At 37.7% G+C, this 26630-nt stretch overlaps 1 protein-coding gene across 3 annotated transcripts in view; it reads right to left on the reverse strand.

The window, feature by feature from the left end:
* CTSC (cathepsin C) overlaps positions 1 to 26630 on the reverse strand; it is a 40492-nt gene that overhangs the window by 7094 nt on the left and 6768 nt on the right. The window contains exons 3-5 of one of the 3 annotated variants that reach the window (XM_050759516.1): positions 23699 to 23783; positions 22850 to 22943; positions 21692 to 22050 (exon numbers count right to left, since the gene is read on the reverse strand). In XM_050759516.1, coding sequence (XP_050615473.1) covers positions 22897 to 22943; positions 23699 to 23783 — 132 coding nt within the window. In that variant the 3' untranslated portion in view covers positions 21692 to 22050; positions 22850 to 22896. Of the gene's footprint in view, positions 1 to 5058; positions 5215 to 8265; positions 8433 to 21691; positions 22051 to 22849; positions 22944 to 23698; positions 23784 to 26630 lie in introns of those variants that run through there. The other 2 variants (XM_050759515.1, XM_050759517.1) reach the window with 2 other exon arrangements.

Raw genomic sequence — 26630 nt, forward strand, 5'->3', positions numbered from 1 at the left:
AGACTAGCTAGGATCTAGATTCAGACCCAAAGAGCACTTGTTCTGTGAGTGATTCAATGTGTCAATTATACAACAGAGTTCTGTAAATGGCTTTCATTCACTGTTTCTTTTTCAGTATCTAGTATTGATAATTTTCCCTTGTGAAATCACACTGGTTTTGTGTATCACTATGATGTTATTTTTAGTTTGCCTGAATAGCTGCATTCTTACTCACTTTTGAAAGATTTTTGACCAAGAAAGAGATGAGAAGTAGAAGATATAAGAAGGGTTTAGAAAAAACAGAGGAATCACTGATGTTTGACTTAGGAGACAGACACATTGGTAGTGGGGTGGCTGTAAAAGAAGTGAAGTTGGCAAAGGAAAAACAAGGTCTATGTGAGGCAGGAGAATAGGGTCTGGAGGCAGGGAACATAAGGCCAATTCATGCTGACTTCCTAGAACTAAATAAAATGGCAACACTTCAGCAGTGGCAGGAATGTGAACTGCTTTGTAACTTCACTTCATCCTCTGCATTTACACAGGCCACAACCCCCAGGAGTAACATCCTCTCCATTAACACAGGGCTCATACCTAGTAAATGACTTTGTAAGTATACTCCACCCTCTTCACTTACATAGGGCATATACCAGGTAACCAATGGAAAACCTCTAGAGGGTATTGAAACCCCAGAAAATTCTGTAACGAGGGCCTTGAGTCATTTACTTAGGCCCACTCCCATCCTGTGGAGTGTGCTTTCATTTTCAACAAATCTCTGCTTTTGTTGCTTCATTCTTTCCTTGCTTCATTTGTACATTTTGTCCAATTCTTTGTTCAAAACGCCAAGAACCTGGACACCCTCAACCAGTAATATAAACATAACATAGGCTGACTAGCTCCGTAAGCAACAGATAAAACTGTTTCATTATAGAACCACACCTTATATGATAGTGTTGGGCTGTAAGACACACAAAGGAGAGGTGCCTAGGCCCATGAATGAACAGACATTTTTGGGAAGTGAGAAATTGTTCTAACAGCTTCTCTATATTAGCGATTTCACACATACAGAGAGAGAGAGAGAGAGAGAGAGAGAGAGAAACACACCACAGCGTTAGACACATTCGACTTCTCGGAGTTTCCCGAAGACTGCCAAATGGCCTCTCTGTTCTATGTCTTTATGCTGCTGCTCCTGTAACCTCAAGCACCTGTTACTCACCACTTAAAACTCCCCTAAGAGTTTTTCCCTAACTTCTAATTTTAAAAACTGCTCATAAAGTAGCCTCCCCTCACCAGCCCCCAGCGAAAACTCACTTCCTCTCTCTCTCTGCTCCTTCAAATTTTTTGTGAGGGCACTACAGTCACAATGTGGTAACAATTATTTTTTGTTACTACAAACTACTTGAATTTCTTATTCAACTGGGCATTGTCATATCACACTGTTCTAGTTTTTCAGTGGTTACCAGATGTTTTTTACTAGGCTAAAATTTAGTCAATGGCAAAGATTCTTTCTGGGCTACTTCATACCCTCTGCATCTATTCACAACTGGTCCTGTCTGTCACAACTTCTCTTATATATAACACAGGTTAAGAATACATGACAAAATGGAATTGAGAGGAAACAAAGAGAAAAACAACAATGATTTCTTCAAGAATAGCAACTGTAACCCTGACAATTGTATAGACTAGAGAAATGCTAGTTAATTGTTCACTAATTTTTTTTCTCCTAAACCAGTCACATTGGTTGAAGATATACATGATACAGAGATAAATATGGGATGGTCATTAACAATATGGAAGACAATGTTAAGAGAAATAATGCATACAAAAATTACTATAACAAATAGAAAGAAGTTACAGTAATGCTATAAAACATACAACCTGGACAAAGTCTAAATAATCAAGGATCATAAAAATCTATGCCTCATAGGTAACTTTATATATGGGGTGAGAGAAAAAACAAAGCTTGGACATTTCTTCTAAGATATATAACTAAAAACTAAGATGCAAACTATTTCCATCTTTGAATAGAAATAGTTTCTGTGGTTTCACATTGAGAGAGTATGTTGAAGAAGAAACTCAGTTTTTTTTTTAATCTCTCACTGAACACTATCAACTATCAACACAAAAGAATTCTGTGATCAAATGCATGTGGGTTTCTCCCCACATATCAAGCAAGCAACCATTTTCACAGTGGCTACTAGCTGGGTGTCCCCCAATCCAGTTTTGACACTGTGTACCTGGAGATGGCACCAGATCTCACAGGTTGAGGGCTCCGTCCCACAAAACAGCCCCCTACTTCCAATGCCAATTGAAAGCCCTAGGTTGTTTACCTGTGCTTCTGACCAACCAGCTATAATGTGGGGATGCTATGACACCCTTCTTGGGTTCAATTACTTTGCTAGAGTGGCTCACAGAACGCAGAGAAATACTAACTAATGTTTATTGGTTTATTATAAAAGATACTACAAATGAAACAGATGAAGAAATGAGTAGGGCAAGGTATGAGGGAAGGGGCACACAGCTTCCATGCCCTCCCTGAGCACAGCACCCTCCAGGAACTTCCACGTGTTCAGTTATCTGGAAACTCTCTGCACCCTGTCTTTGTGAGCCTTATATGGAGACTACACTGAATAGGCACAATTGACAACCATGTAGAGATGTGATTGGACAAAAAGGGTATGATGTAAACACAGCCAGACCTGTCTGTTCAGATTCTTCTTAGCCTCTCTCTGCAGCGTTCTTTCCTTTAGGGTATGACACAGGACATCTTTGGAAATGAAAGTCCTATGACCCAAGATCAGAAAGGCAGGGGAAGATTAGAGTGCTGCCCTGGGCAGGTGAGAGAAGGGCGGAAGAAGAGAGAGAGAGAGATTCTGTTTTCTGAGGCCTAATGTGCCCCCACATTAAAAGAAAGTAACAAGGCCTATGGGAGTTATGAGCCAGGAACTGTGGACAAAATCCAGTATGTGTTAACTAGTTGCCTTGTTTAAACCTAAGAATATAAAGGATAAAAAAGAAATTTAAGTTTGGCAGTGCAGTGTAATTTCAGGGCATATGATTTTATCACTTACTATCTGTGTAACATTTGGCAAGGAACCTAACAATACGAAACTACAGTTAACTTCTATTTAAGTGGTTATAATCATGCTTACCTCAAAGGGTTGTTACGAAAATTCAATGTAATGATGGGTAACAAGTGCTCAGAACAGTGCCTTTTTCTGGTAAGTCCTTAATAAAATGGCAGCTGTTATGAAGATAACATCCATGTCATCAACAGGACTAAATAAGATGCTGATACAGTTTAAAGCAATTATCTGGCACAAAACAGTCATTTCAATATTAAGTTCCTTTTTTCTACCATCCCATAAGGTAGAGATTTGCCCATCATTGCACACACAAAACAAAAACAATGTGAAAACTGAGGCTTAATGTTGTTGTCAAAGGTGTTTGAACCAGAACAACTCCATCTTGAATAGGAGCTGGGTAAGATGAGGCTGATACCTACTGGGCTGCATTCCCAGACAGTTAAGGTATTCTAAGTCATAGAATGAGATAGGAGGTCAGCACAAGATATAGGTCATAAAGACCTTGCTGATAGAACAGGTTGCAGTAAAGAAGCCAGCTAAAACCCACCAACACCAAGAGGGCGATGAGAGTGACCTCTGGTCTTCCTCACTGCTACACTCCCACCAGTGCTAGACAGTTTAAGAATGCCATGACAGACCAGGCGCGGTGGCTCACATCTGTAATCTCAGCACTTTGGGAGGCCGAGGTGGGTGGAGTGAGGAACTCCTGAGGTCAGGAGTTTGAGATCAGCCTGGTCAACATGGCGAAACTCTGTCTCAACTAAAAATACAAACATTGGTTGATCACGCCTGTGATCCCAGCTACTTGGGAGGCTGAGGCAAGAGAATGATTTAAACCCAGGAGGCGGAGGTTGCAGTGAGCCGAGACTGCTCCACTGCACTCCAGCCTGGGCAACACAGTAAGACTCTGAAAAAAAAAAAAAAAAAAGAATGCCATGACAATGTCAGGAAGTTATCCTATATGGTCTAAAAAGGGGAGGCATGAATAATCCATCCCTTGCTTAGCATATAATCAAGAAATAACCATAAAAATGGACAACCAGCTACCCTCAGGGCTGCTCTGTCTATGGAGTAGCCATTCTTTTATTCCTTTACTTTCTTAATAAACTTGCTTTCACTTTGCACTGAGGACTCGCCCTAAATTCTTTCCTACACAAGATCCAACAGCCCTTTCTTGGCGTCTGGATCAGGACCCCTTTCCAGTAACACTGTGAAAATGGAGAGAGAGAAAAAGGAGTTTGGGGGATAAAAAGGTGAGAATTACAAACATTTTGAGTAAAAGACACATGATTGGCTCTTAATCTTTTGGCCCACATTCTTTACAAATCTAGTGAAAGCTCTAGATTCAGAAATGCTCATAAACAATAAATGTTGTCTGTAATTTCAGCAGTTTCACAGACTCCCTATATCACAAGCTAAGAATCTTTGAGAGTTTCTATTATGTCACTGGATTCTTAGAACAGAACTAATTTATATACAAAACCGCTAGTGAAAATCAGGCAGCCAGACTATAATATCTGCTTTAATATTTCCTACTTCACTCAATTCCATCTCCTACCTATGAGCTTTGGACAAGATAATTTGAATATGAACTCCATCCCCCACATGGCGTGGCCAGCCTAGTATCTCTCAAGCTCTTTCCCTACTACATTGCCATGGTCTTTCCTTATGCGGCAAGCAGGAAGAACCCCTCAGGCGGTTACAGGCAGGAGGCTAATCCACAGCATGAGGGAAACAGGACAAAGCTCCATGCCAGAGTGTAGAAAATGGAAAGGGGGCAATGGAAACAACAGACATGTGAAAGAAAAACTCATAAATAGGACTTGGAAAGTGACAGAACATGTATCAATAGGAGAGAAAGATTGTTAACAGATCACATAAAAAGTTACAACTGGGACGACCAATAAAACGGCGAGCAACACCAGTAGGACTGGATGTTGGAGGATGGTATTCAGCATTCATATTTTTATTAATGATAAAATGTGTGCTTTATTACCTTGGGATTTTTCGACTGTGGCCACCACTTCTCTTAATCATATCTCCCAGGGTAAGAGTCTCATATTCCATGTATGTAGTTGCAGTCCAAGACTTCTGAATGGCATTGATAGCTTTCACAAAGTTGTGGTCATATTTGTAGAGCCTATTAGAATACCTGTCCCCCAAAATGAGATCATTTCAGATACAGTCCTTACTGATGTAAATAGAGTAATTAAAACAGGCATCACACTCTGTGCTTAAGTGGAAAGTGGTACAATCTTTCAGGAAGGTAATTGGCAATATGTATCAATAGCCTAGAAGAGCCTGGCATGTCTTCTCTAAAAATAAAAGTTAAAGTTAACTAAGATGCATGTATAAGGATTTTCCATGAAGTACTTTTAAACTACTAATAGATTGTAAATAACTGAAATAAATATTCAAGGATAAGGAACCGATTAATATTTCATTTTCTATATAATATATTCATTAAAAATGTCTAGAAAGTTATTTAATGATATGGAAGAGTGCTCACAACTATATTAAATATAAGAAGAAACCAAAGTTTATACATAATCATAATCAATTTATCAACTTTTGGACAGTAATATATGTATATATGCATATTAATGTGTATGCATAATATATACATACATATGTATGTGCACACACACTCACACACACACATACACGCGCACACACACTATAAATGCATTTTTTAAAATGTCAAACATGGTTACCGCTGAGTGGTGGCATGAGATGCCCAGCTTTCCCCTATCCCCTACAGTTTCTACAATGTACCTTTATAACCTTTTTAATATGAAAAAAGAGAACAGCAAAACCTGTATGCAACATATATACAACATGCAAGCATTATAACCATATGATGCAAAAATAAATTATACTTTATGGACGTTTGGCTTATACTTGTTACTCAGAATTTAGTTCTTGAACCAGTATCAGCAGCAACACCTGGAAGTTTGTTAGAAATGCATACTTTAGGTGCTCAGTGCAGATCACCTGAATCAGAATCTGCATTTCTTCTTTTAACAAGATCCCCAGGTGATTCACAATAACATTAAAATCTGAGCCACATTTGTTTACCTTGTGCCAAATGCTTGGATACTTATGTAAATAGACATAACACACAAAGAGCATATTTACAAAGCAGAAAAATTCAGGGAGTTGATTATTCACTTAATTCAAACATTTATCATACCTGTGTGCTAGATGCTATGAATTACAGAACTCACCATATTATTATTATTAAAAAAGAGTCTGTGGTTTCAGAGTGACTCACTATCTGAGACTTCTATAAACATTCAACTATGCAAAGCAAGATATAATTAACCTGAGTAACATTTTAGGCATACTGCAAACTTTCCTTTCTGTTATAAATCATGTGTGTAGAGAGAGAATTTTGATATGGTCTAAGAACCTGAGAGTACTGAAAATAATCAGAAAAACGTGCAACCAGGTTGATAATGTTTTAATGTTTTTGTCTTTCCCACTTGTTGCAAAGTGTGAAAAAACCAGAGAGGTACCTTCATCAAGCAGATTATAAAACTGTATCATATGTATGACTACACTAACACAATAACAAAAACAAGTTATTGTTGTTTCATTGTTTCTTTAGGCAAAATAATATATTTTAAATTGTAAATAAAATACTTTTAAGATATTTTCCCCAATGAGAGTCAATACTTCATTGACTGTAGATATTTGAGGAGCAGTAGCCTGCTGTTTCCCTTGCTTTATCGTAACATCTAGCAAAACCTCGTGTGTTGATATGTGCATTAAAGTAATGACAAAATAGCATCCTCCGTCTTAAATAATATTATTTTTGGTGTTTAAGGTCAACGAGATTAAAAATAATGTATCTTCCTATGGGATAACAGATCATTAAGAGCTGAAAGAGACCTCAAAGGCAATTCAGTCCCACATGCTCATTTCACAGGTGAGGCAATGTAGGTGCTGAGCACTCTGGTTAGGAGCTTCTTCATTAAATGAGACAATGTTTGGAATATCAAATAGAGTACAATAGTACATAGCATATCCTAAATGGTAGGGTGCAAAGTAAACAAATTAAAAGGAAATGCATAGCTCTAGGACCAAGCCAAACAAAGCTATTTAAAACCTAAACTCAAAATGAAGAGGATGAATTAATCTAGATCTTGTTCAGCACTTTTGCAGACAATTCATTCTCCTTTAAATCATCTCTCTTACCTCTGTGCTGCAGTCATTCATTGCTAGTGTTGCCTGGCTTGGGATGATTTGTACATGTACATTTTTAGTGGCTTTTACAACTACATAAAACAGAAAAGGTAACATTTCATCTCTTCCTTCCACAACTAATAAAGTCTTATTTGAAATCTCCTGTTTGTGTGGTTCACAGTTAGTTACAGATTTCATTTAACAGTAAACATTAACTGCAGGTTATAGTCTGAATTGTGTCCCCCCAAAAGTCGTATGTTGAAATTCTAACCCCCTGTATTGCAGCCATATGACTGTATTTGGAGACAGAGTTTTAAAGAGGTAATTAAAGCAAAATTAGGTCATATGGGTAGCTCCCAATCCAATATGACCAGTGTCCTTATAAGAAGAGGAGATTAGGACAGTCAGAAAAGACTGTTTAGGGACCCGGTAAGCAGGCAGACATCTGCAAGCCAAGGAGTGTGGCCTTGGAAGAAACCAAACCTGACAACACCTCGATCTTGGACTTCTAGCCTCCAAAACTGTGAGAAAACAACCTTCCTTAAGCCACCCAGTCTGTGGTACTTTGTTATGGCAGCCCTAGCAAACCAACAGGCTGCATAAATACTAAGAACTTTGATTCCAGTTATTTATGGTCTTGTTTAAAAGTTGCCCAGTTAGTATCACCTATACTTGTTGCAGCATAAATATATGTATCTACATGTATTATGCGACATGGCCTTATTACATGGCAACAAGTAAAATGGCTTTTCTTTATTAGTAATTTGCAATTCTGTGGTCCATTACATGATTTCACTTAAAGAAATCATTGGTCCATTACTTTTGGAATACTTTGAAAAAATACTCTCAATTATATTGGTTAATTTATTTTTTCAGTAAGGTTTTATAGAGCATGGCAAATATTTCTAAGCCAAAGACATTTTGTATAATCAAATTAAAATTCCAAAAATGTACACACATATTCACACATACTATAAAACAAAACTAAACGTATATCTCACTTGTAGCAACTCACTTTTCCTGAGAATTCTTAAGGTGTGCTGTGTTCACATACACATTCTCAGAGGCAGTTCCCACCTTCTTTCCGGTGAAACAAGCCCAGTTCCGGCCCAGCACATCATGCACCCACCCAGTCATTGTCTCATTGCAGTAAATGGTCACCTTGATGCCCTCTTCTTTATACTGCAAACAAATAAGGGAAAAGGAAACCAAGTAAAATCTGTTTTCAAATTTCAGGTCCATTTTCCATGGCTCTCATTCACAGGAAATGTGCCCCTTTTCACCCTGTGCCAATCAAAACAAAAACTTCACCCTGAGAGGTTACACTTTAAGAATTATTCTAGAAAAAGAAGAGATACAAACTTTTCTGTAGTTAGCATTTTTGGCCACCAAACAAAAGGTGTATAACAAAACACTTCAGGAATGAAGGCCAAGGAAAAACAAAAACAACAAAAACAAAAACAAACAACAACAACAAAAACACAGCATCTGGCACATTCAAGGCATTTTTCAAAAGTGACTTCACATTATCCTTACAAGAAGGCTATGAGGATGCAGATGATAGTAACCACATTTTACCAAGGACAAAAGGAGTTCAGTTCAGAGATAAGGAGCTCTTACCAAGGCAACAGGGCTGTTAAGTGGCAGAAATAGAATTCTCCTCAGTCTATCACACTATACTTTTCCACTGAGACAAGGTCCACACCAGAAAACTACAAGAACAAATGATGAACTTTTTTTTTTTTTTTTTTTTTCCCCAGCAGCGGAGTCTTGCTGTGTTGCCCAGGCTGGAGTGCAGTGGCGTGATCTTGGCTCACTGCAACTTGCGCCTCCCAGGTTCAAGCGATTCTCTTGCCTCAACCTCCCAAGAAGCTGGGATTAAAGACACGCGCCACCACGCCTGGCTAATTTTTGTATTTTTTTAGTAGAGACAGGGTTTAGCCATGTTGGCCAGACTGGTCTTGAAATCCAGACAAGTGATCCACCGGCCTCGGCCTCCCAAAGTGCTGGGATTACAGGTGTGAGCCACAGTGAAACAGAATCAATTTTTTCTGTCAATCTCTCAATTTATTAGCATATTCTGATCATGAGGGAGCTAAAGTAACCTAAGTGTTAAATATATTCTTTACACTTCATTTCACTCATATGGCCCTTTGTCTTATTTCAGTGTTAGAACTGAAAAATAACTATTATTTTTAACAGATCCAGGATTTGAACTAAGATGCTTTGGCTCCAGAGCCTAGTCACCCTCATGTTAGAACATCTCCTCATGGAGGCGGGGCACATGATCCAGAATGGCTGTGTAGCATGTGGGAGACAGAAAGGGAAAATGCTGTGCTAAATTTCTGAGGAGAGACTTGGGCACAGACAATTTCAGGCTCTGACTTACTATGTTTCTATAAAACTTTTATTTACAAAAACAGGCAGTAGGGTGGTTTTGGCTCCAGAGGCTGTAGTTTGTGGACTCCTGCTCTACTCTGATACACATTATTTCGCTTGTTTGCAGAGGTTGGCAAATTTCTTTTTGAAGGACTAGATAGTAAACATTTTAGGCTTGCAGGCTAGAAGACTTCAGTCACAACTACTCAACCTAAAAAGTGCAAAGGGAATACATAAATGAATGAGCTAGGCTGTGTTCCAATAAAACTTTACTTACAAAAAGAGGCTTATAGTGTGCCAACACCCAGTTTAGAGAAATGTGTGGACTAAACTACACTTAAAGTTAAAATTACCTTATTGCATCTGACTCTCTGAATTCAAATCATACTTAGGGGAAGAGTTAAAAATGTATGGCTTTCGAATCCAGAAAATCTGGACTTGAATCCTGGGAATCACCACTCAGTATGTTATATAGCACAGGAAAAGTTACTCTGGGCTACTCATATCCACATCTTCCTTTTATCTTTGGTGATATTCATGATATTCTCTTTTTTTGAGACAGAGTCTCACTCTGTTGCCCAGGCTGGAGTGCACTGGTGAGATCTTGGCTCACTGCAACCTCCGCCTCCTGGGTTCAAGCGATTCTCCTGCCTCAGCCTCCCGAGTAGCTGGGACTACAGGCGTGTGCTACCAGGCCTGGCTAATATTTGTATTTTTAGTAGAGATGGGGTTTTACCATGTTGGCCAGGCTGGTCTCAAACTCCTTACCTCAGATGATCTGCTTCCTTCAGCCTCCCAAAGTGCTAGGATTACAGGTGTGAGCCACTGTGCCCGGCTGGTCATTCACGATATTCTGAAGCCCAAATGTCTACTTCTGGTGAAGAATGACTTCACTAGCATGAGTTCAGTTCCCAACTACTCACGTCCCTACTAAAATCCTACTCAAGACAAAGACCATGGAAACAAAGACCAAGGACATTGTTGGGCAGCAATATGAGAGGGTGTGTTGTATAAAAAGGTTAATAAAATTAATTTTACACTAACTTATGTAAAACTTCTATTTTGGTAGATCAAAAACAGTCTAACATGGTAACTTTATAGCAAGCAGCCTAAACTCCATATTATGTATTTCTCTCTGGCACTGGCTCTTGATCCTGTTCTCTTCTCCTTGGTTGCCTGTTGGTAAGGCAGGCCAGGTAGGGTTAGGCCGATGCTCCCTCCTACCTCTGCTGTTTGAGGCAATCACCTGATAATGTTTCCAAAGTTCTTAAGAGCTACTTTATAGAAACTGCCACACATACACAAACAAAATGCTACACACAGGAAGACATTCACTGCAGTATAAGAAAAGTTAAAAACAAAAACAATAGAATGTCCTAGAAAATGTCCAAATTTAAAAAGTATTATGTAAACAATTTATTCAAACGAATAATGTGTAACATTTTATATGATAAACCTGAGTTCTATGGGAAAGGGGTGAGCAAACTAAAATTGGAGAAGGCTGCCTATTTCTATAAATATAGTTTTACTGGAGAACAGCATGCCCATTCATTTATACATTGTCTATGACTGCTTTTGTGCCACGATGGGAGAGATTTCATACTTTATAAATATTGTACAGATTACTCATAAATCTTACAGGTTCAAGAGAACACAGAAATGATATAGTCTTGGGGACAAAAAAAGACCTAAGGAGGTGGTGGAACTAGAACTAAGCATTCTACCCAACGCCATCCACGACTTCTTCCTACAATTTGTCTTCTCACAAAGAGCCAGAGAGGTGAACAATTACTAAAATCATTGACAGGAGATACCCAGAAATGACAGAAAAGGCTTTTTTAAAACCCAAACGGCTTGCACCTATATTATTTGAGCCTCATGATAATCTCTTTGGGATAAAATTTCTTTCTAATGAAGAGGAAAGGATTCAAATACAGGTTCACATGTTACAAAGGTCATTGTTTTACCCGTTGTATTCTTTAAAAAAAAAAAAAAAAAAAACAGTTGCAGAGGATTCACTGACTTATGAGTCAGGTTCAAATTGTTGCCCAAGGCCTTTTAAGGGCTGCCTAAAATTTCTAGCAGTCCTCATGGGTGTTTTCCCACTATTCAGGTACCTATGTTGCCTTGGCTCTTTCAGTCATTTTGGCTTTTTCAGTCTTTTTGGCTCTTTCAGTCTTTTTACCATTCCTGCCTAGGGTTTTTCATGCAGAACAGAAAGAAAGAATAATGCCTTCAGGCCTAGACAGCCTAGACTGCTCTGCCACTCATTGGCTGTGTGATCCTGAGCAAGTCACTTTCCTCTCTGTACTTTCAGTTTCCTCATCTTTAAAACAGGGGCAATGGCCAGGTACAGTGGCTCATGCCTTTAATCCTAGCACTTTGGAAGCCCAAGGTTGGGGGAATCACTTGAGGCCAGGTGTTTTGAGGTTACAGTGAGCAATGATCCAGCCACTGAACTCCAGTCTGGATGACAGAATCAGATCCATTCTCTAAATAAATAAATAAAGCAAGGATGACAATTACAGACTCCATCTTACGGGCTGTGTTTTATGTATACTAACTCATTTATTTTTCACGATAGTCTACCAGGATGATCTTTCCACAAAAACATAACTGTGACAACAGGATTTTTGTTTACTCAGTACCTAGAAAACTGTCTGGCACTAGGAAGTAATTAATTACTGAATGAGTGAATAAATGAATAACAGAAAAGGAAGAACAACAAATGTCAAGTCCCATTTCAACAATTAACAAGGCACTGAGAATAGTTAAGTTTATAATTAACAGAGGTGTGGTGATGCCAATATATCACAATGCCTGACAGTCCAAATCACAGTATTACTTCAGAAGTGCAAATGTTCATCTCCAAAGCTGCTTCCCTATCTGTAAATTTAGGTTGACCCAAAAGTTCCAAAAATTTCCCTTCAAGCTTTCTAATTGCAAATCCTTACATCTGTGGTTTTCTTAAATTTTTTTTTTTTTTTCCCCAAGATGGAGTCTTGCTCTGTCACTCAGGCTGGAGTGCAGTGGCGTGATCTCAGCTCACTGCAACCTCCATCTCCTAGGTTCAAGCAATTCTGCCTCAGCCTCCTGAGTAGCTGGGATTACAGGCATGCATCACCACACCCAGCTAATTTTTGTATTTTTAGTACAGACAGGGTTTCCCCATGTTGGCCAGGTTGGTCTTGAACTCCTGACCTCAGGTGATTCGTCTGCCTCGGACTCCCAAAGCGCTGGGATTACAGGCATGATCCACCATGCCCAGTCTTATTTAATATTCATAAAGCCAGTAATTCTTAATATAGACACACTCTGTATTTACATGAGTAATCCTAAAAAACAACTTTGTTTTTGTTGTTATAACTTAAACCCTACACATTCCATTAAATTGATGGAGTTATTTTCCCTTTTAAAATTTTATTTTATACTATTCTGTAGTCTTCATAACCTGAAATTATGTATCATTTTTAGAACCTGAAATTATTCTGTAAAAGGACAGAGCTGCAATGCCACTCTGCACGACAACAATTTAGTAGAAGAGAGGCATTTACCAGTGGGGAAGCCAAGTGTGCAGTACCTTAAGGAGGACCATCCACTGTACCCCTGTGATTTTCTTGATTTGAATGTTTTCGGGTATGTCATTTTTCCAGTGAAATACTTTTGTGATTTCTGACGTTGTATCACCAATTAAGAAGTTGAAGTTTTGACCCCGCTATCTAGCTTGAAATGCAGCCAAAAATTTTTTGAGGGTTTTCACTTATATAAACATCAGTCTCTGAAGACTGCCTTGCACAGATGAGATAATTTAAGTTTCCATTCATTTATGCCAATTTCTACTGCAACAAATAGATAATTTCCTAAAATCTGAAGAACTATCAAGCCCCAGTATTTAAGTTTAGAAAACTATTATGATTCAATAACTATCCATTTGCTTCTTCAAAATTACCATTAAGTTGCCACACATTCTCAAAATACCCCTTCTTCAATTTCCCACTCATTTTATCAGCTGTCCAATTAGATCTACGTAGTCATAGGGAAATTTTGGAATTGAAGTTATTTTTGGGAACTGAAGTTATTTATCTTGGATCTTTTACTTGACTGCTTTTTGACACCGAGGAGAGTGAAAAAATTGCTTAAACCTGTTCTGTTGTTTTCTTGATTAATAATATACTTGGCCAGTGTTTGAATACTTACTTTACATAACACACTTGGCTAGAAGACAGAGGCAGTTTAGTAAAGTGGACTCTTCCCTTTAAATCCAGTTCTGTCACTTATCATTTATGTAACCTTGAGCAAGTCACAGCTAGTGAGCCTCAATTACTTCATCTGAAAGTAGGAATGATATCTATAACTGATACTACTTTACCGGACTGCTATGAAAGATATAGATGAAATTGAAGTTGGAAGAGTTAAAAAGTTATAAAACATTAAACAAGTGACTATACTAATATTACCATAGTTTCCATGAAGGATACTTCATCCATGCCTTCATAGAGCTTATATTCTATCCAAAACTGCCAACTGGGCAGCTGACACTGGGACCTATCCTTTCAACCAGTGGTTTCCATCGGAACATTGGAAAGAAAGTATTGTAACTACCATATATATTTCTAATATAAAATTACAATTGGCCGGGCACAGAGGCTCATGCCTCTAATCCCAACACTTTAGGAGGCTGAGGCGGGTAGATCACCTGAAGTTGGAATTTTGAGACCAGCCTCGCCAACATGGTGGAACCTCGTCTCTACTACTAATACGAAAATTAGCCTAGCATGGTGGCACATGCTTGTAATCTCAGCTACTTGGGAGGATGAGGCAGAAGAATCATTTGAACTCAGGAGGCGGACATTGCAGTCAGCTGCAACTACGCGCCATTGCACTCCAGACTCGGCAAAAAGAGCGAAACTCGCTCAAAAAAAAAAAAAATTAATTTAAATTGAAAATTTCCACTATTATTTAACATACAAAACAACATTGGTGTGCCCATCAGATCCACTATCAGATGTTCATCTGTTATGTACAGTGTGCTAGTAAGTCCCTACAAGATGGTTAAGGCACAGCATATTCCCTTTTTCACATCTGCCTGCTTAAATTGACTTGAGCATCTTACCTGAATTAATCAGGCTAACACTCATAAAATGAATAAGTAGTTTAAAATATACTTGCAAAGAAACAAGGATTTGCAAATACTAATGATGCAAACATAAGAAAATGGCAAAGTTTATAATTACCCTATTCTGACTTCTGTCAAACATGTTAAGTTTTTAAAAACAGATGTTTTGAAATGGTTCTACCACTATAATATTCTTTTTAGTCCTAGTCATCAATAAAACAAATGTTTCAGTTAAAATTTGTCTATTAAAATTATCATCCCTAATACCAATCGGTAATTATTCCCAATTCTTCTAAAGCTGTGACACTTTCATACTTTTAACAAAAATGTGTCAAAATCTACTGAAATTCTTTAAGATTTTAAAACACATCAGAAAATTTTGTCTCCAAATGTTGAAAATTTAAGTCATGAAAATTATCAGTAACAGGGACTCTAACATTACTTTTGGCAATAAAATCATAATCATGAAGAATATTTTACATTATTTTCAAACGGTATCTTCTTGAAATATATTTTGGGTAGGGCACAATTTTATGACATTAATAAATAAGATATTTAATCACTTAATATTTCACATTTTATAACAGATATACTAGTATAGTGATAAATGTATAATTTTCAAAGTGTACCTATAGATAATTTAGAATATGTAATAAAAAATGTAGACATCTAAGTCTAATCCATCAAGACGATTATTTCAGAAAAGAGTACTCTGCATGGAATTGAATGATTTGATGATTAACCAAATATGGAAATCTTATATTCCAGCAACATTAAAAAACAAAGAATGCATATTCCATATTTTTCCTTTGTTTACTGTAGAAATCTACATATGTACAAATTAACTACCTCCATTTGCTGTCTGAAAGGAACCAGGCAAATTTTACTGAAACTGGTATTTTGGCATATCCATCAGAGAGTGTCACGTCTTTCCTCAGAAAGAAACCAACTTCCCTATGTCAGTTCCAAGGAATAGCTATAGTTTTCTGCCTATTAACTGGACTGAACCATTGATCTGAAAAGTTGAATTGTAATACAATGCAAAACTGCCAGGAAATTGTTACAGTGTTACAGCCAAGCAAATTCCAGCATTTTACTAAAGGAACTGGAAGTTTACATGTGAAAATGTAGGGTCATAAATCTGTTTATTTCCAGTGCTGAAAAGACATTACATTAAAACCCAAATATACATTCCAGAAAAGCTAAGAAAACAGCAATTTACTGCTCAGCAAAGTAGTCAAAGTCCCTGGGCTCATTCCTCACTTACTCGCTCATAAATTCAAACCGTAAAATTGGAAAAAATCTTAAGAGTTCATCTAATCCACTCCTTAGCTCATGTTCCTCACTATACTCAACAGAGGTGAGGCACACTGGGCAGCATTTCAAAGCTTCGGTCCTCCAGGCTTTGAGGAACCACTGCAATCAAAACACTCAGGATTTCCCTTGATAGCTAATTCATTTTTAGTAGTTCTGAAAGTTAGAACACTACTGTTTTTAACTCTGAGCCCTATCTTGGCCTCTATAGGCTCACACAAGATTAAAACATAAATAAATAAACGAATAAAATATAAAAGTCTAATCTCTTTTCCACTAAATCATCCAACATAAATGGCCTGAGGGTCCACCATAGCCTCTAAGGACACAAAGGTAACAACACTTCAAAGAACACATCAATAAAATAATACCACATGATATATTACACAATATTCTTTATTTTACAAATATTTATTGAAGGCTTATTATTTGTCATATATAGTGTAATACATAGGGAATCAAATGTTTAGTAAGACGGAGTTGATCCTTTCCCTAATGAATTTTAAAGACCAGAGAGGAATACAAACAGGCAATTATGACACAGAACGCTAAGCCTTATTATATTGAGGGATCTTCTGACACATCTATCTGCGGTTTTGTACTCATTGAATCTTCTCTTCCATAATAAAAGCATATTGATGCAAAATTACTCAGATAAAATAACTCATTAGTAATTTTTAAAATTCCATATTAAATATATATACATATATATTTTAAATGTTTTAAGTTCCAGGGTACATGTGTAGGATGTGCAGGTTTCTTACATAGGTAAACATGTGCCATGGTGGTTTCCTGCACCTATCAACTCATCACCTAGGTATTAACCCATTTATGCCAGAGGTTGCAATTTGTTGAATGTGAAAAATCAGACCTTGGTGATGACCTTGAGCAGGATATAAATAACTTCCACATGCTTAGCATCCCAGAAACGGAACACTAGGCATAAATGGGTTAAGCCCAGAATGCATTAGCTATTTTTCCTAATGCTCTCCTTCAGCTTGCCCCCCAACCCTCTGACTGGCCCCAGTGTGTATTATTCCCCTCCCTGTGCCCATGTGTTCTCATTGTTCAGCTCCCACTTACAAGTGAGAACATGTGGTGGTTGGTTTTCTGTTCCTGAATTAGTTTTCTGAGGATAATAGCTTGCAGCTCCATCCACGTCCCTGAAGAGGACATGATCTCATTCCTTTTTATGGCTGAAGAGTATTCCATGGTGTTTATGTTCCACATTCTCTTTTTCCAGTCTATCACTGATGAGCATTTAGGTTGATTCCATGTCTTTGCTATTGTGAATAGTGCTGTAATAAACATACGTGTGCATATATAACAGAATGACTTATATTCCCTTGGGTCTATACACAGTAATGATCTTTGAGGAATCACCACACCATCTTCCACAATGGTTGAATTAATTTACATTCCCACCAACAGTGTAAAAGCATTCCTATTTCTCTGCAACCTCACCAGCATGTTGTTTCTTGACTTTTTAATAATCACCATTGTGACATGAGATGGTATCTCACTGTGATTTTGATATGCATTTCTCTAATGGTCAGTGATGTTGAGCTTTTCTTCATGTTTATTGGCCACATGAATATCTTCTGGGAAGTGTCTGTTCATGTTCTTTGCCCACTTTTTAATGGGATTCCTTTTTTCTTGTAAATTTGTCTAAGTTCCTTGTAGATTCTGGATATTAGACCTTTGTTATATGGATAGATTGAAAAAATTTTCTCCCATTCAGTAGGTTGCCTGTTCACTCTGACGGTAGTTTCTTTCGCTGTGCAGAAGCTCTTTAGTTTAATTAGATCTCATTTGCCAATTTTTGCTTTTGTTGCAATTGCTTTTGGTGTCTTTCTCATAAAATCTTTGCTCATTCCTGTGTCCAGAATGATATTGCCTATATTGTATTATGGGGTTTTTATAATTTTGGGTTTTATATTTAAGTCTTTAATCCATCTTAAGTTGACTTTTGTATACGGATTAAGAAACAGGAACAGTTTCAATTTTCTGCATATGGCTAGCCAGATATACCGTACCATTAATTGAATATAGAGTTCTTTCCCTACTGCTTCTTTTTGTCAGCTTTGTCAAAAATAAAGAGAAGAATCAAACAGACAAGATAAAGAGGATACCACCCTGACCTCACAGAAGTACAAACAACCATCAGAGAATACTACAAACACCTCTATGCAAATAAACTAGAAAATCTAAAAGAAATGGATAAATTCCTGAACTCATACACACTCCCAAGACTGAATCAGGAAGAAGCTGGATCCCTGAATAGACCAATAACAAGCTCTGAAAGTGAGGCAGTAATAAATAGCCTATCAATAAAAAAAAGCCCAGGACCAGATGGATTTACAGCTTAATTCTACCCTAGGTACAAAGAGCAGCTGATAACCCTTCTGAAACTATTCCAAACAATTGAAAAGGAGGGACTCCTCCCTAACTCATTTTATGAGGCCAGCATCATCCTGATGCCAAAACCTGGCAGAGATACAACAACCAAAAGAAAACTTCAGTCCAATATCCCTGATGAACTTCGATGCAAAAAAATCTCAATAAAATACTGACAAACCAAATCCAGCAGAACATCCAAAAGCTTATCTACCACAATCAAGTTGGCTTCATCCCCAGGATGCAAAGCTGGTTAAACATATGCAAATCAATAAATGTCATTCATCACATAAACAAAACTAAAGACAAAAACCACATGATTATCTCAATACAGGAAAGGCCTTAGATACAATTCAACATCCCTTCATATTAAAAACTCTCAATAAACTAGGTATTGAAGGAACATATCTCAAAATAATAGAAGCTTTTTATGAGAAACCCACAGATAATATCATACTGAATGGGAAAAAGCTGGAAGCATTCCCCGTGAAAACTGGCACAAGACAAGGATGCCCTCTCTCACCATTCTTATTCAATATAGTATTGGGAGTTCTGGCCAGGGCAATCAGGCAAGAGAAAGAAATAAAAGGTATTCAAATAGGAAGACAGGAAGTGAAATTGTCTTTGTTTGAAGATAACATGATCCTACATCTAGAAAACTCCATCATCTCAGCCCAAAAGCTTCTTAGGCTGATAAGCAACTTCAGTAAAGTCTCAGGATACAAAATCAATGTGCAGAAGTAACCAGGATCCCTATATACCAACAAAAGGCAAGCAGACAGCTAAATCATGAACTCCCATTCACAATTGCTACAGAGAGAATAAAATACCTAGGAATACAGGTAACAAGGGAAGTGAAGGATCTCTTCTAGGAGAACTACAAACCACTACTCAAGGAAATGGGAGAGGACACAAACAAAGGGAAAAACATCACATGCTCATGGATAGGAAGAATCAATATCGTGAAAATGGCGATACTGCCCAAAGTAATTCACAGATTCAATGCTATTCCCATTAAACTACCATTAACGTTCTTCACAGAATTAGAAAAAACTATTTTAAAATTCATATAGAACCAAAGAAGAGCACGTATAGCCAAGACAATCCTAAGCAGAAAGAACAAAGCTGGAGGCATCACGCTATCTGACTTCAAACTATACTACAAGGCTACAGTAACCAAAACAGCATGGTACTGGTACAAAAACAGACCCATAGACCAATGGAACAGAATGGAGATTTCAGAAGTAAGACCACACATCTACAACCATCTGATCTTTGACAAACCTTACAAAAACAAACAATGGGGAAAGGATTCCCTATTTAATAAACTGTGCTGGGAGAACTGGGTAGCCACATACAGAAAATTTAAACTGGACCCATTACTTACACCTTATATAAAAATTAACTCAAGATGGATCCAAGACTTAAATGTAAAACCCAAAACAATAAAACACCCTAGAAGAAAATCTAGGAACGTCATTGAATATATTTTTTGCGTATCAGTTGCTTTGGTTATATTTACATCCTGAAAGTCAGCTTGAAATATGCAATTTTTTTAAAACTCTGCAGGAAGGTAACCTGATAATATTCTTTAGAACAGGGAATCAAAAAAGAAGTATATAGCACCATTCCTGATGTGTGTTTCTAGAACCCTACAAAATTAATTCTTTTTAAGTTGGTATTACTTGTGAATAGTCTGCAAAAAGAAAAGAGAACTGTAGTGCATTTTCCAAGTAACTAAAAAGTTCTATGTGCATTAGGTGTTGAAGATATATAGGGAGAAATACAGATTTTCAATCTGGAAAGAGATGAAAATATGCTACCAAATCACTCCATTACAGCAGAGCATGAAAGCAGAGGTACCTGCAATATGCAATGGGAACCAAAGTTCTGATGTTTCTCACGGTAATGGAGAGAGCTGGGGAGAGTTTCACAGAGAAGTGGCATCAAGGTCCTGAGTGATAAAGAATTTATCAGGTCCAGAGGTGAGATGGATAAAAGTTTCCAGGTGGAAGCAGTCCACTGTACTCTTAATTCATCTTTATGAAACATTTCTTCTCAGAATAGCAGAACAGTATACCTCTCAGATGGTACAAAGAGTCATCTGAATCAACAGAGTAAGGATGACAAACTACTCTCTAGAGAAAAATTCTTCTATTCAAGCAGAAATGCAAGAGGAAAGTCCACCCAGACAATATGAATTAAACATAACCCCATAATTTCAGGCTTACCAAAGCTGAAAGAAGTCAGATCTAAACCAACAAGCAGAAAACAAGTCCATTATTTGGCAGGAGAGAGCTAGAAGATAGTAATCAGTGTGAACAATAGTGTAATCAAGATGAGTAAATTTGACTAGGACACTTAGTTTGTACTTAATTTGAAGTTTACAAAGCTCTTCCACCAATTTACAAAACTACAAAGGGAAGGAGAAGATAAGTTTTGGTCTTCAATGAAAAAAACCCTGGTTTAGGCAACAAAGTCAGGAGCCTCATAGCTAAGGAAACCTAAGCTTCAAGGCAATTCTTCTCTTAAACATGAGCCCCTGCAACATTAAACTAATATTCATGATGCTCACAGACTGGGATTTACCAGGAAATTCAAATATGCCTCTAAATACCATTAACTTATTTGTGAAATGGCTTTTTTCACTATTTAGCCCCAAGGAAGTCTTTAGACGTGAAAGACAAGCTCCAGCATTTTACAGTTAGAAATTTTGTGAGCTTAGCACTGTAAGAGATTTTCTCTATCTATAAAATGGAATTAGTAATATCTACTTTACATAATTTTTATAGCTTATAGTATGTCAACTTCTTAGCACAAAGCTTGTACCTAATGAAAAAAGAAAAGGAAAAAAAAAAAAAGGTGTTTACAATACCATCTTTCTGGCCAGAGGTACTGGAGGTCTATAATCTGTAGAAGTATACTCTAGCAGTCTGACCTATCTGAGAAAGCCTCTTTTCTCCCTTCTTTAAATATGTCCTCCATAGGACCATCTTCCCTTCAATAACTTATATCTGTGAATCTCAAGAGATCCAAGGGCCTTATTTTCTCCTTAAAATAGGCTCTTGGGTTCCTCCGGGTAATTAGAGAAAGGAAAGACACCCAGGCAGAGACAGTTAAACTGTGAATAAAATGTACGCTGTGAATAAAACAAAACATACATTTCAAATCCTGACAATCTTAGAAAAAAATCACTGTAATAGAAGGGATTTCAAAAGAGAAAAAGAACAATGTGTTGTATATTGTTCCTTTTATTAAAAAGCTGAACGGTGAAGCCACCCAAGATTTTGTATCTTCCGGAATTTTTTTTTTTCCTTTCTCCTGTGTAGTCTCTGGTTGTTCACATTCCAAAATGATGTTTACTGTTTTCCAAGGGAATGTTCAGGAGGGCAGCTGCCTTGGAGGTAGGTCATCAGGACTCCTTTGCATTTTACATGCAAATAAAGACTCCAGAAGGGACTGTAGCTGCTAGAGGCCTTTGCTAGCTGCTACAGGTAGGTCCACACTGTCGCAAGTTGCTGTGTCTCTTAGCCCCAACGTCTGTTCATGGCTGTGGTTTTAAAAGAGTCCCTCAACAGATGCTCTATTTAATAACTACAAGACAATAAAAACTAGGGTTATAAGCCAACAAGGATCATATTGTCTCTTAATAATATTTAATCATATCAATTTCTTTAAGAAAAAAAAAATACCAGCACTAATATTTGAGATCCTGGTATTTTTTTGTAAATGTTAAGACATTCACGAGAAAGATGCCATTCTGAAGCTAAACGCTTAAGCGACATGTATTACACATGCAACCAACATGATTTAGAAGCACATGCATTTGAAGGTAACTGCCACTGAAAAAAACAAGTATGTTTTTGAAATATACTTAAGAAACAGGCTAAATATAGTAACTTAGATACATTAACATGCATACCTTACAAACTTTAATTTAGGCTCAGTGCTGCCTGAATGCATATGACTAGGTACTAGACCATTCCATTTACATAACAAATTACCAGGGTTTATCTTTTCTACTGGTGGAGCTGTCTCCCTAACTAGGAAAAAGAGTGAAGAGTTAAGGATAAAATTTTGTAAACTGCATTTTGAGAACAGCTTTTGTGTGTGTGTGTGTGGGGGAAAAAAAAAAATGGTGAACTTATCTGGGAAAAGTTTCCTATTGTATCTTCATCCTAAGCTACCACCATACAATATATTACAGATTCTGAGAAGTTGTGAAACAAAGAAAACTAATACATTCTATATTTATTCAACTACCGGAAAGAACTGAGAAGAAACAGCTTATTAATTTCAACTCTAATGCTCACTTTGATCGTTATTAGTGGCTGTATGGAACATTGCTGAAGTTTAACAAGATAATGCGAAACAACTGATGAGCAATTCCTACCTGGCTGGTCCATTACAATGTTTGGAAAATGCTGATATAAGATAAACCTATGGTGGTTTCAATACTTGTCCCCAGTTCCCTTTTTCATATCTCACTTCCAGCATTTAAGAGCCAAGTAACAGAGGAAGGAAAAGGGGAAAGAATATTATGTTAAAATGCAAGGAAGGGCAAGTCTCTATTGATTTTATTCTCTAATCACCTATTTTTCATCAGAATTTTAGATATTTATGGATCCAGTGTGAGCAATGATTAAACATCTATTCTGAAAATGTGAAGAGAATGTAAAGAGTGAGTAAGATTCTTTTCTCCTCAGTGAATAGTCTACATTCTTAATAGAAGCCAGTTTTAAAAAAGCTGGGTCACGTCTCTCAGAGATAAGTGATGAGTATGTCAATTTCTCTGTAAAAGCCACCTTCTCTGTGGAAGACAGATCTACGCTGCTGTGGCCTCACATGTTTCTCTCTTGAGGGATTCTTTTCAAGAAAAGAATAAGCAACCTAAGGCAGCATAACTACTTTACAAATGTGAACTGAACTTGAGTCAACCTTTTTCTTAGCTGGGTCTTTACCCTTTTCAGTTCATGACTACTTATGTTACAAGTATTATTCTTGGGAGAGCTGATTTGACATGTGAAAACAGCACATAATAAAGCAGAAAATTAGTCACATAAAACAGTGTAGACAAGTTAGAAATAGCAGACAAGCAGGCTTAAGCAAGAAATTCACAAGAAAACCATAATCTCTCCAGTCTCCCTCTGATGAATAAATAGGCATTAATTTGCATAAGCCACCAGGAAGTGGGGAAGCTTGCTTTTAATAAGAAAGTTAGAAATTTTTCAATGGAGCTCACCCAGTTTGTTCCTCAGATGTGGCAAATCATATATCCCCACAGTTCCCAGCTGCATGAACAAATGACTGATAAAATCAGTGACATCCTACGAAGAGTTTACAATGGTAAACTGAGTCATTATGTTGCAATTAAGCATCATCATGAAAGAAGACATAAAATAGTTAGGCATGCACTCAGTGCTAAACTTCTGATACTCTCCCTCCACTGAAATACTCTTACAAGTAAACCCAAAGTTGCTTAAGAAAAAAAAAAAAAGACAAAATGCTGAGCTTGATATATTGAATCTATATTTTAAAAAGTATATCTATCTCAACAAGTCTTCTAAAATTGTTGTATCTTAATAATGAACCCAGAAGGCTCAATGAAAAAATGGCACAATATTCCCAAATTCTTCATTGTAGAAACACAGGCGATATTTCTGGCTATGTGATAAGTTTGAAATTTATTAATCATTAGCACACAAAGTAAGGAATTAAATCCTCTAGTATGGATTTCTCAACATAGAGTTCTTGTTTCTGTTTGTTTAGTTTTGTTTTTGAGACAGAGTCTTACTCTGTCACCCAGGCTGAAATGCAGTGGCACAATGTCGGATCACTGCAACCTCCGCCTCCCAGGTTCTAGCAATTCTTCTGCCCCAGCCTCCTGAGTAGCTGAGACTATAGGCGTGCACCACCACACCCAGCTACTTTTTGTATTTTTAGTAGAGAGGGGTTTCACCATGTGGAGGCTGGTCTCCAACTTCTGACCTCAGGTGACCCACCAGCCCCAGTCTCCCAAAGTGTTCTTGTTTTGAGTAGCAACTTGCTTTAGATAAAGCCCTGATGGTCATATGTTTTAGCTTATGGTTCTATTAAGATTGGAGGGCTCCAAACAAGAGCTCAATTAGAAAGCACTAAGATTTACTTCACTATCACCAAATAAAATTTCCAGCCATAATGAGTCTAGTTCCCCTCTACGTATTTCCTCAGCCCTTGAGTAGCTTAATCTTCAAAATAAAATCTGAGTTCCTTCTCTACCGCTCCCTTTTACAGTCAGTTTCTTTTACTGCCTCAGAAAAAGTAAAATGAGAAACAGTAAAAGGTTAGAAAGCCTATTCAGGCTTGTGGCGGGGGGGGTGGCGCGTGGCTCACACCTGTAATCCCAGCACTTTGGGAGGTCCAGGCAGGTGGATCACCTGAGTCAGGAGTTCAAGACCAGCCCGGTCAACATGGTGAAACCCCGTCTCTACTAAAAATACAAAGATTAGCTGGGCATGATGGCGGGCACCTGTAATCCAATCTACTCTGGAGGCTGAGGAAGGAGAATCTCTTAAACCCAGGAGGTGGAAGGAGTGAGGGCCTGGGCAACAGACCTAGACTCCGTTTTAAAAAAAGGCCTATTCAACAGGTCATTTTTTGGAGCTTAGTTTGTTTTATAGGACTTCCTGTTTCTGGGCAATTTGGTGGAGAGGATGCTATACAGAGGAGCTTTACACATAATCATCATTAAAAATGAACAAAGTACATGAGAGCATAAAGAAGAAAATATAATCACATTATCCACCCACCATGTAAAGTCAGACATAATTAAGCATTTTCACAGTATTCTGTTTTGTGTTGTTACATTGTGTGTGTGTGTATGTTTTGTTTTGTTTAGAAACAGAGTCTCACGCAGAGAGCAGTGGTGCAATCTCAGCTCACTGCAAGCTCTGTCTCCAGCGTTCAAACGATTCTACTGCCTCAGATCCCAAGTAACTGGCTCTACAGGTGTGCACCGCTATGCCTGGCTAATTTTTGTATTTTTAGTGGAGATGAGGTTTCACCATGTTGGCCAGGCTAGTCTCCAACTTCTCAGCCACCCAACATGCTGGAATTACAGGCACGAGACAAGCCAGCCTGCACTGTGTTTTTATACAGGTTACCTGCAGGTACTTTTAAGAAGTGCGAATTTGCTAAAGTGTGCCAGGTACTATGAAATGGTAAATGCTACTAAAATCTGATAATCTTAGAAACTGGCCTGTAGATAGTATTGTCTCTTTGGCCAGCCCAGTGTTTTAAAGGAAATTTGAATTTGAACGCCTCTAAGAATGTTTCCATCTTGCCACAGGCCTAATTACTTATTAGTTTACATAAGGTTATTTCAAATGCTTAGATATCCACCTGACTGGGCCCTAAATGTAATATGTAATTCACATAAAGTGCTATAATAAAATGCCTGGAGGATGCTGAGTAAGAAAAAATCTTTCATTTTTTTTTTTTTTAATTATTATTATTTTGAGCCAGAGTCTCGCTCTGTCACCCAGGCTGGAGTGCAATGGTGTGATCTCGGCTCACTGCAACCTCTGCCTCCTGGGTTCAAGCAATTCTCCTACCTCAACCTCCTGAGTAGCTGGGATTACAGGTGTGTGTAACCACACCCAGCTAATTTTTGTATTTTTAGTAGAGATAGGGTTTCTTTATGTTGGCCAGACTGGTCTCAAACTCCTGACCTTAGGTGATCGCCCGCCTCAGCCTCCCAAAGTGCTGGGATTACAGGCATGAGTCACCGTGCCCAGCTGAAAAAAATATTTTAAAAACATACCTAGAGCCTCCTGCTCAACTCAAACTATGCAAAAACTTTAGATGTCAAAGTTTTATTCCTTCCAAACTTTTATCTAGCTTGAAGTCACAAGCAAATATACATATCTCCATCCCTACTCTACCCCCAATTTCTCAAGCTGTTAAAACCAAGTTTTAAAATGGCTTAGAAATCTCAAATCATAAAAAATGTTTCTCTTTCAGATGAGCCCTGAATAAGGAGAACTTAATAAAGCAAGTTTCTAGCAATAGGAGCTACTGGTATCACGATTGATTCCGAAGTGGAATGCCGAGAACTAGGAAGCAGCTGTGTCTCTCCTGGTGAGATGCAGGATGCTGAGGGAAGCAGAAGGTAAAAGCAGGAGCCTAAAAGAATG

The sequence above is a fragment of the Macaca thibetana genome, chromosome 14 (genome assembly GCF_024542745.1).
Source record: "Macaca thibetana thibetana isolate TM-01 chromosome 14, ASM2454274v1, whole genome shotgun sequence".
In the NCBI taxonomy this organism is placed as follows: Eukaryota; Metazoa; Chordata; class Mammalia; order Primates; family Cercopithecidae; genus Macaca; species Macaca thibetana.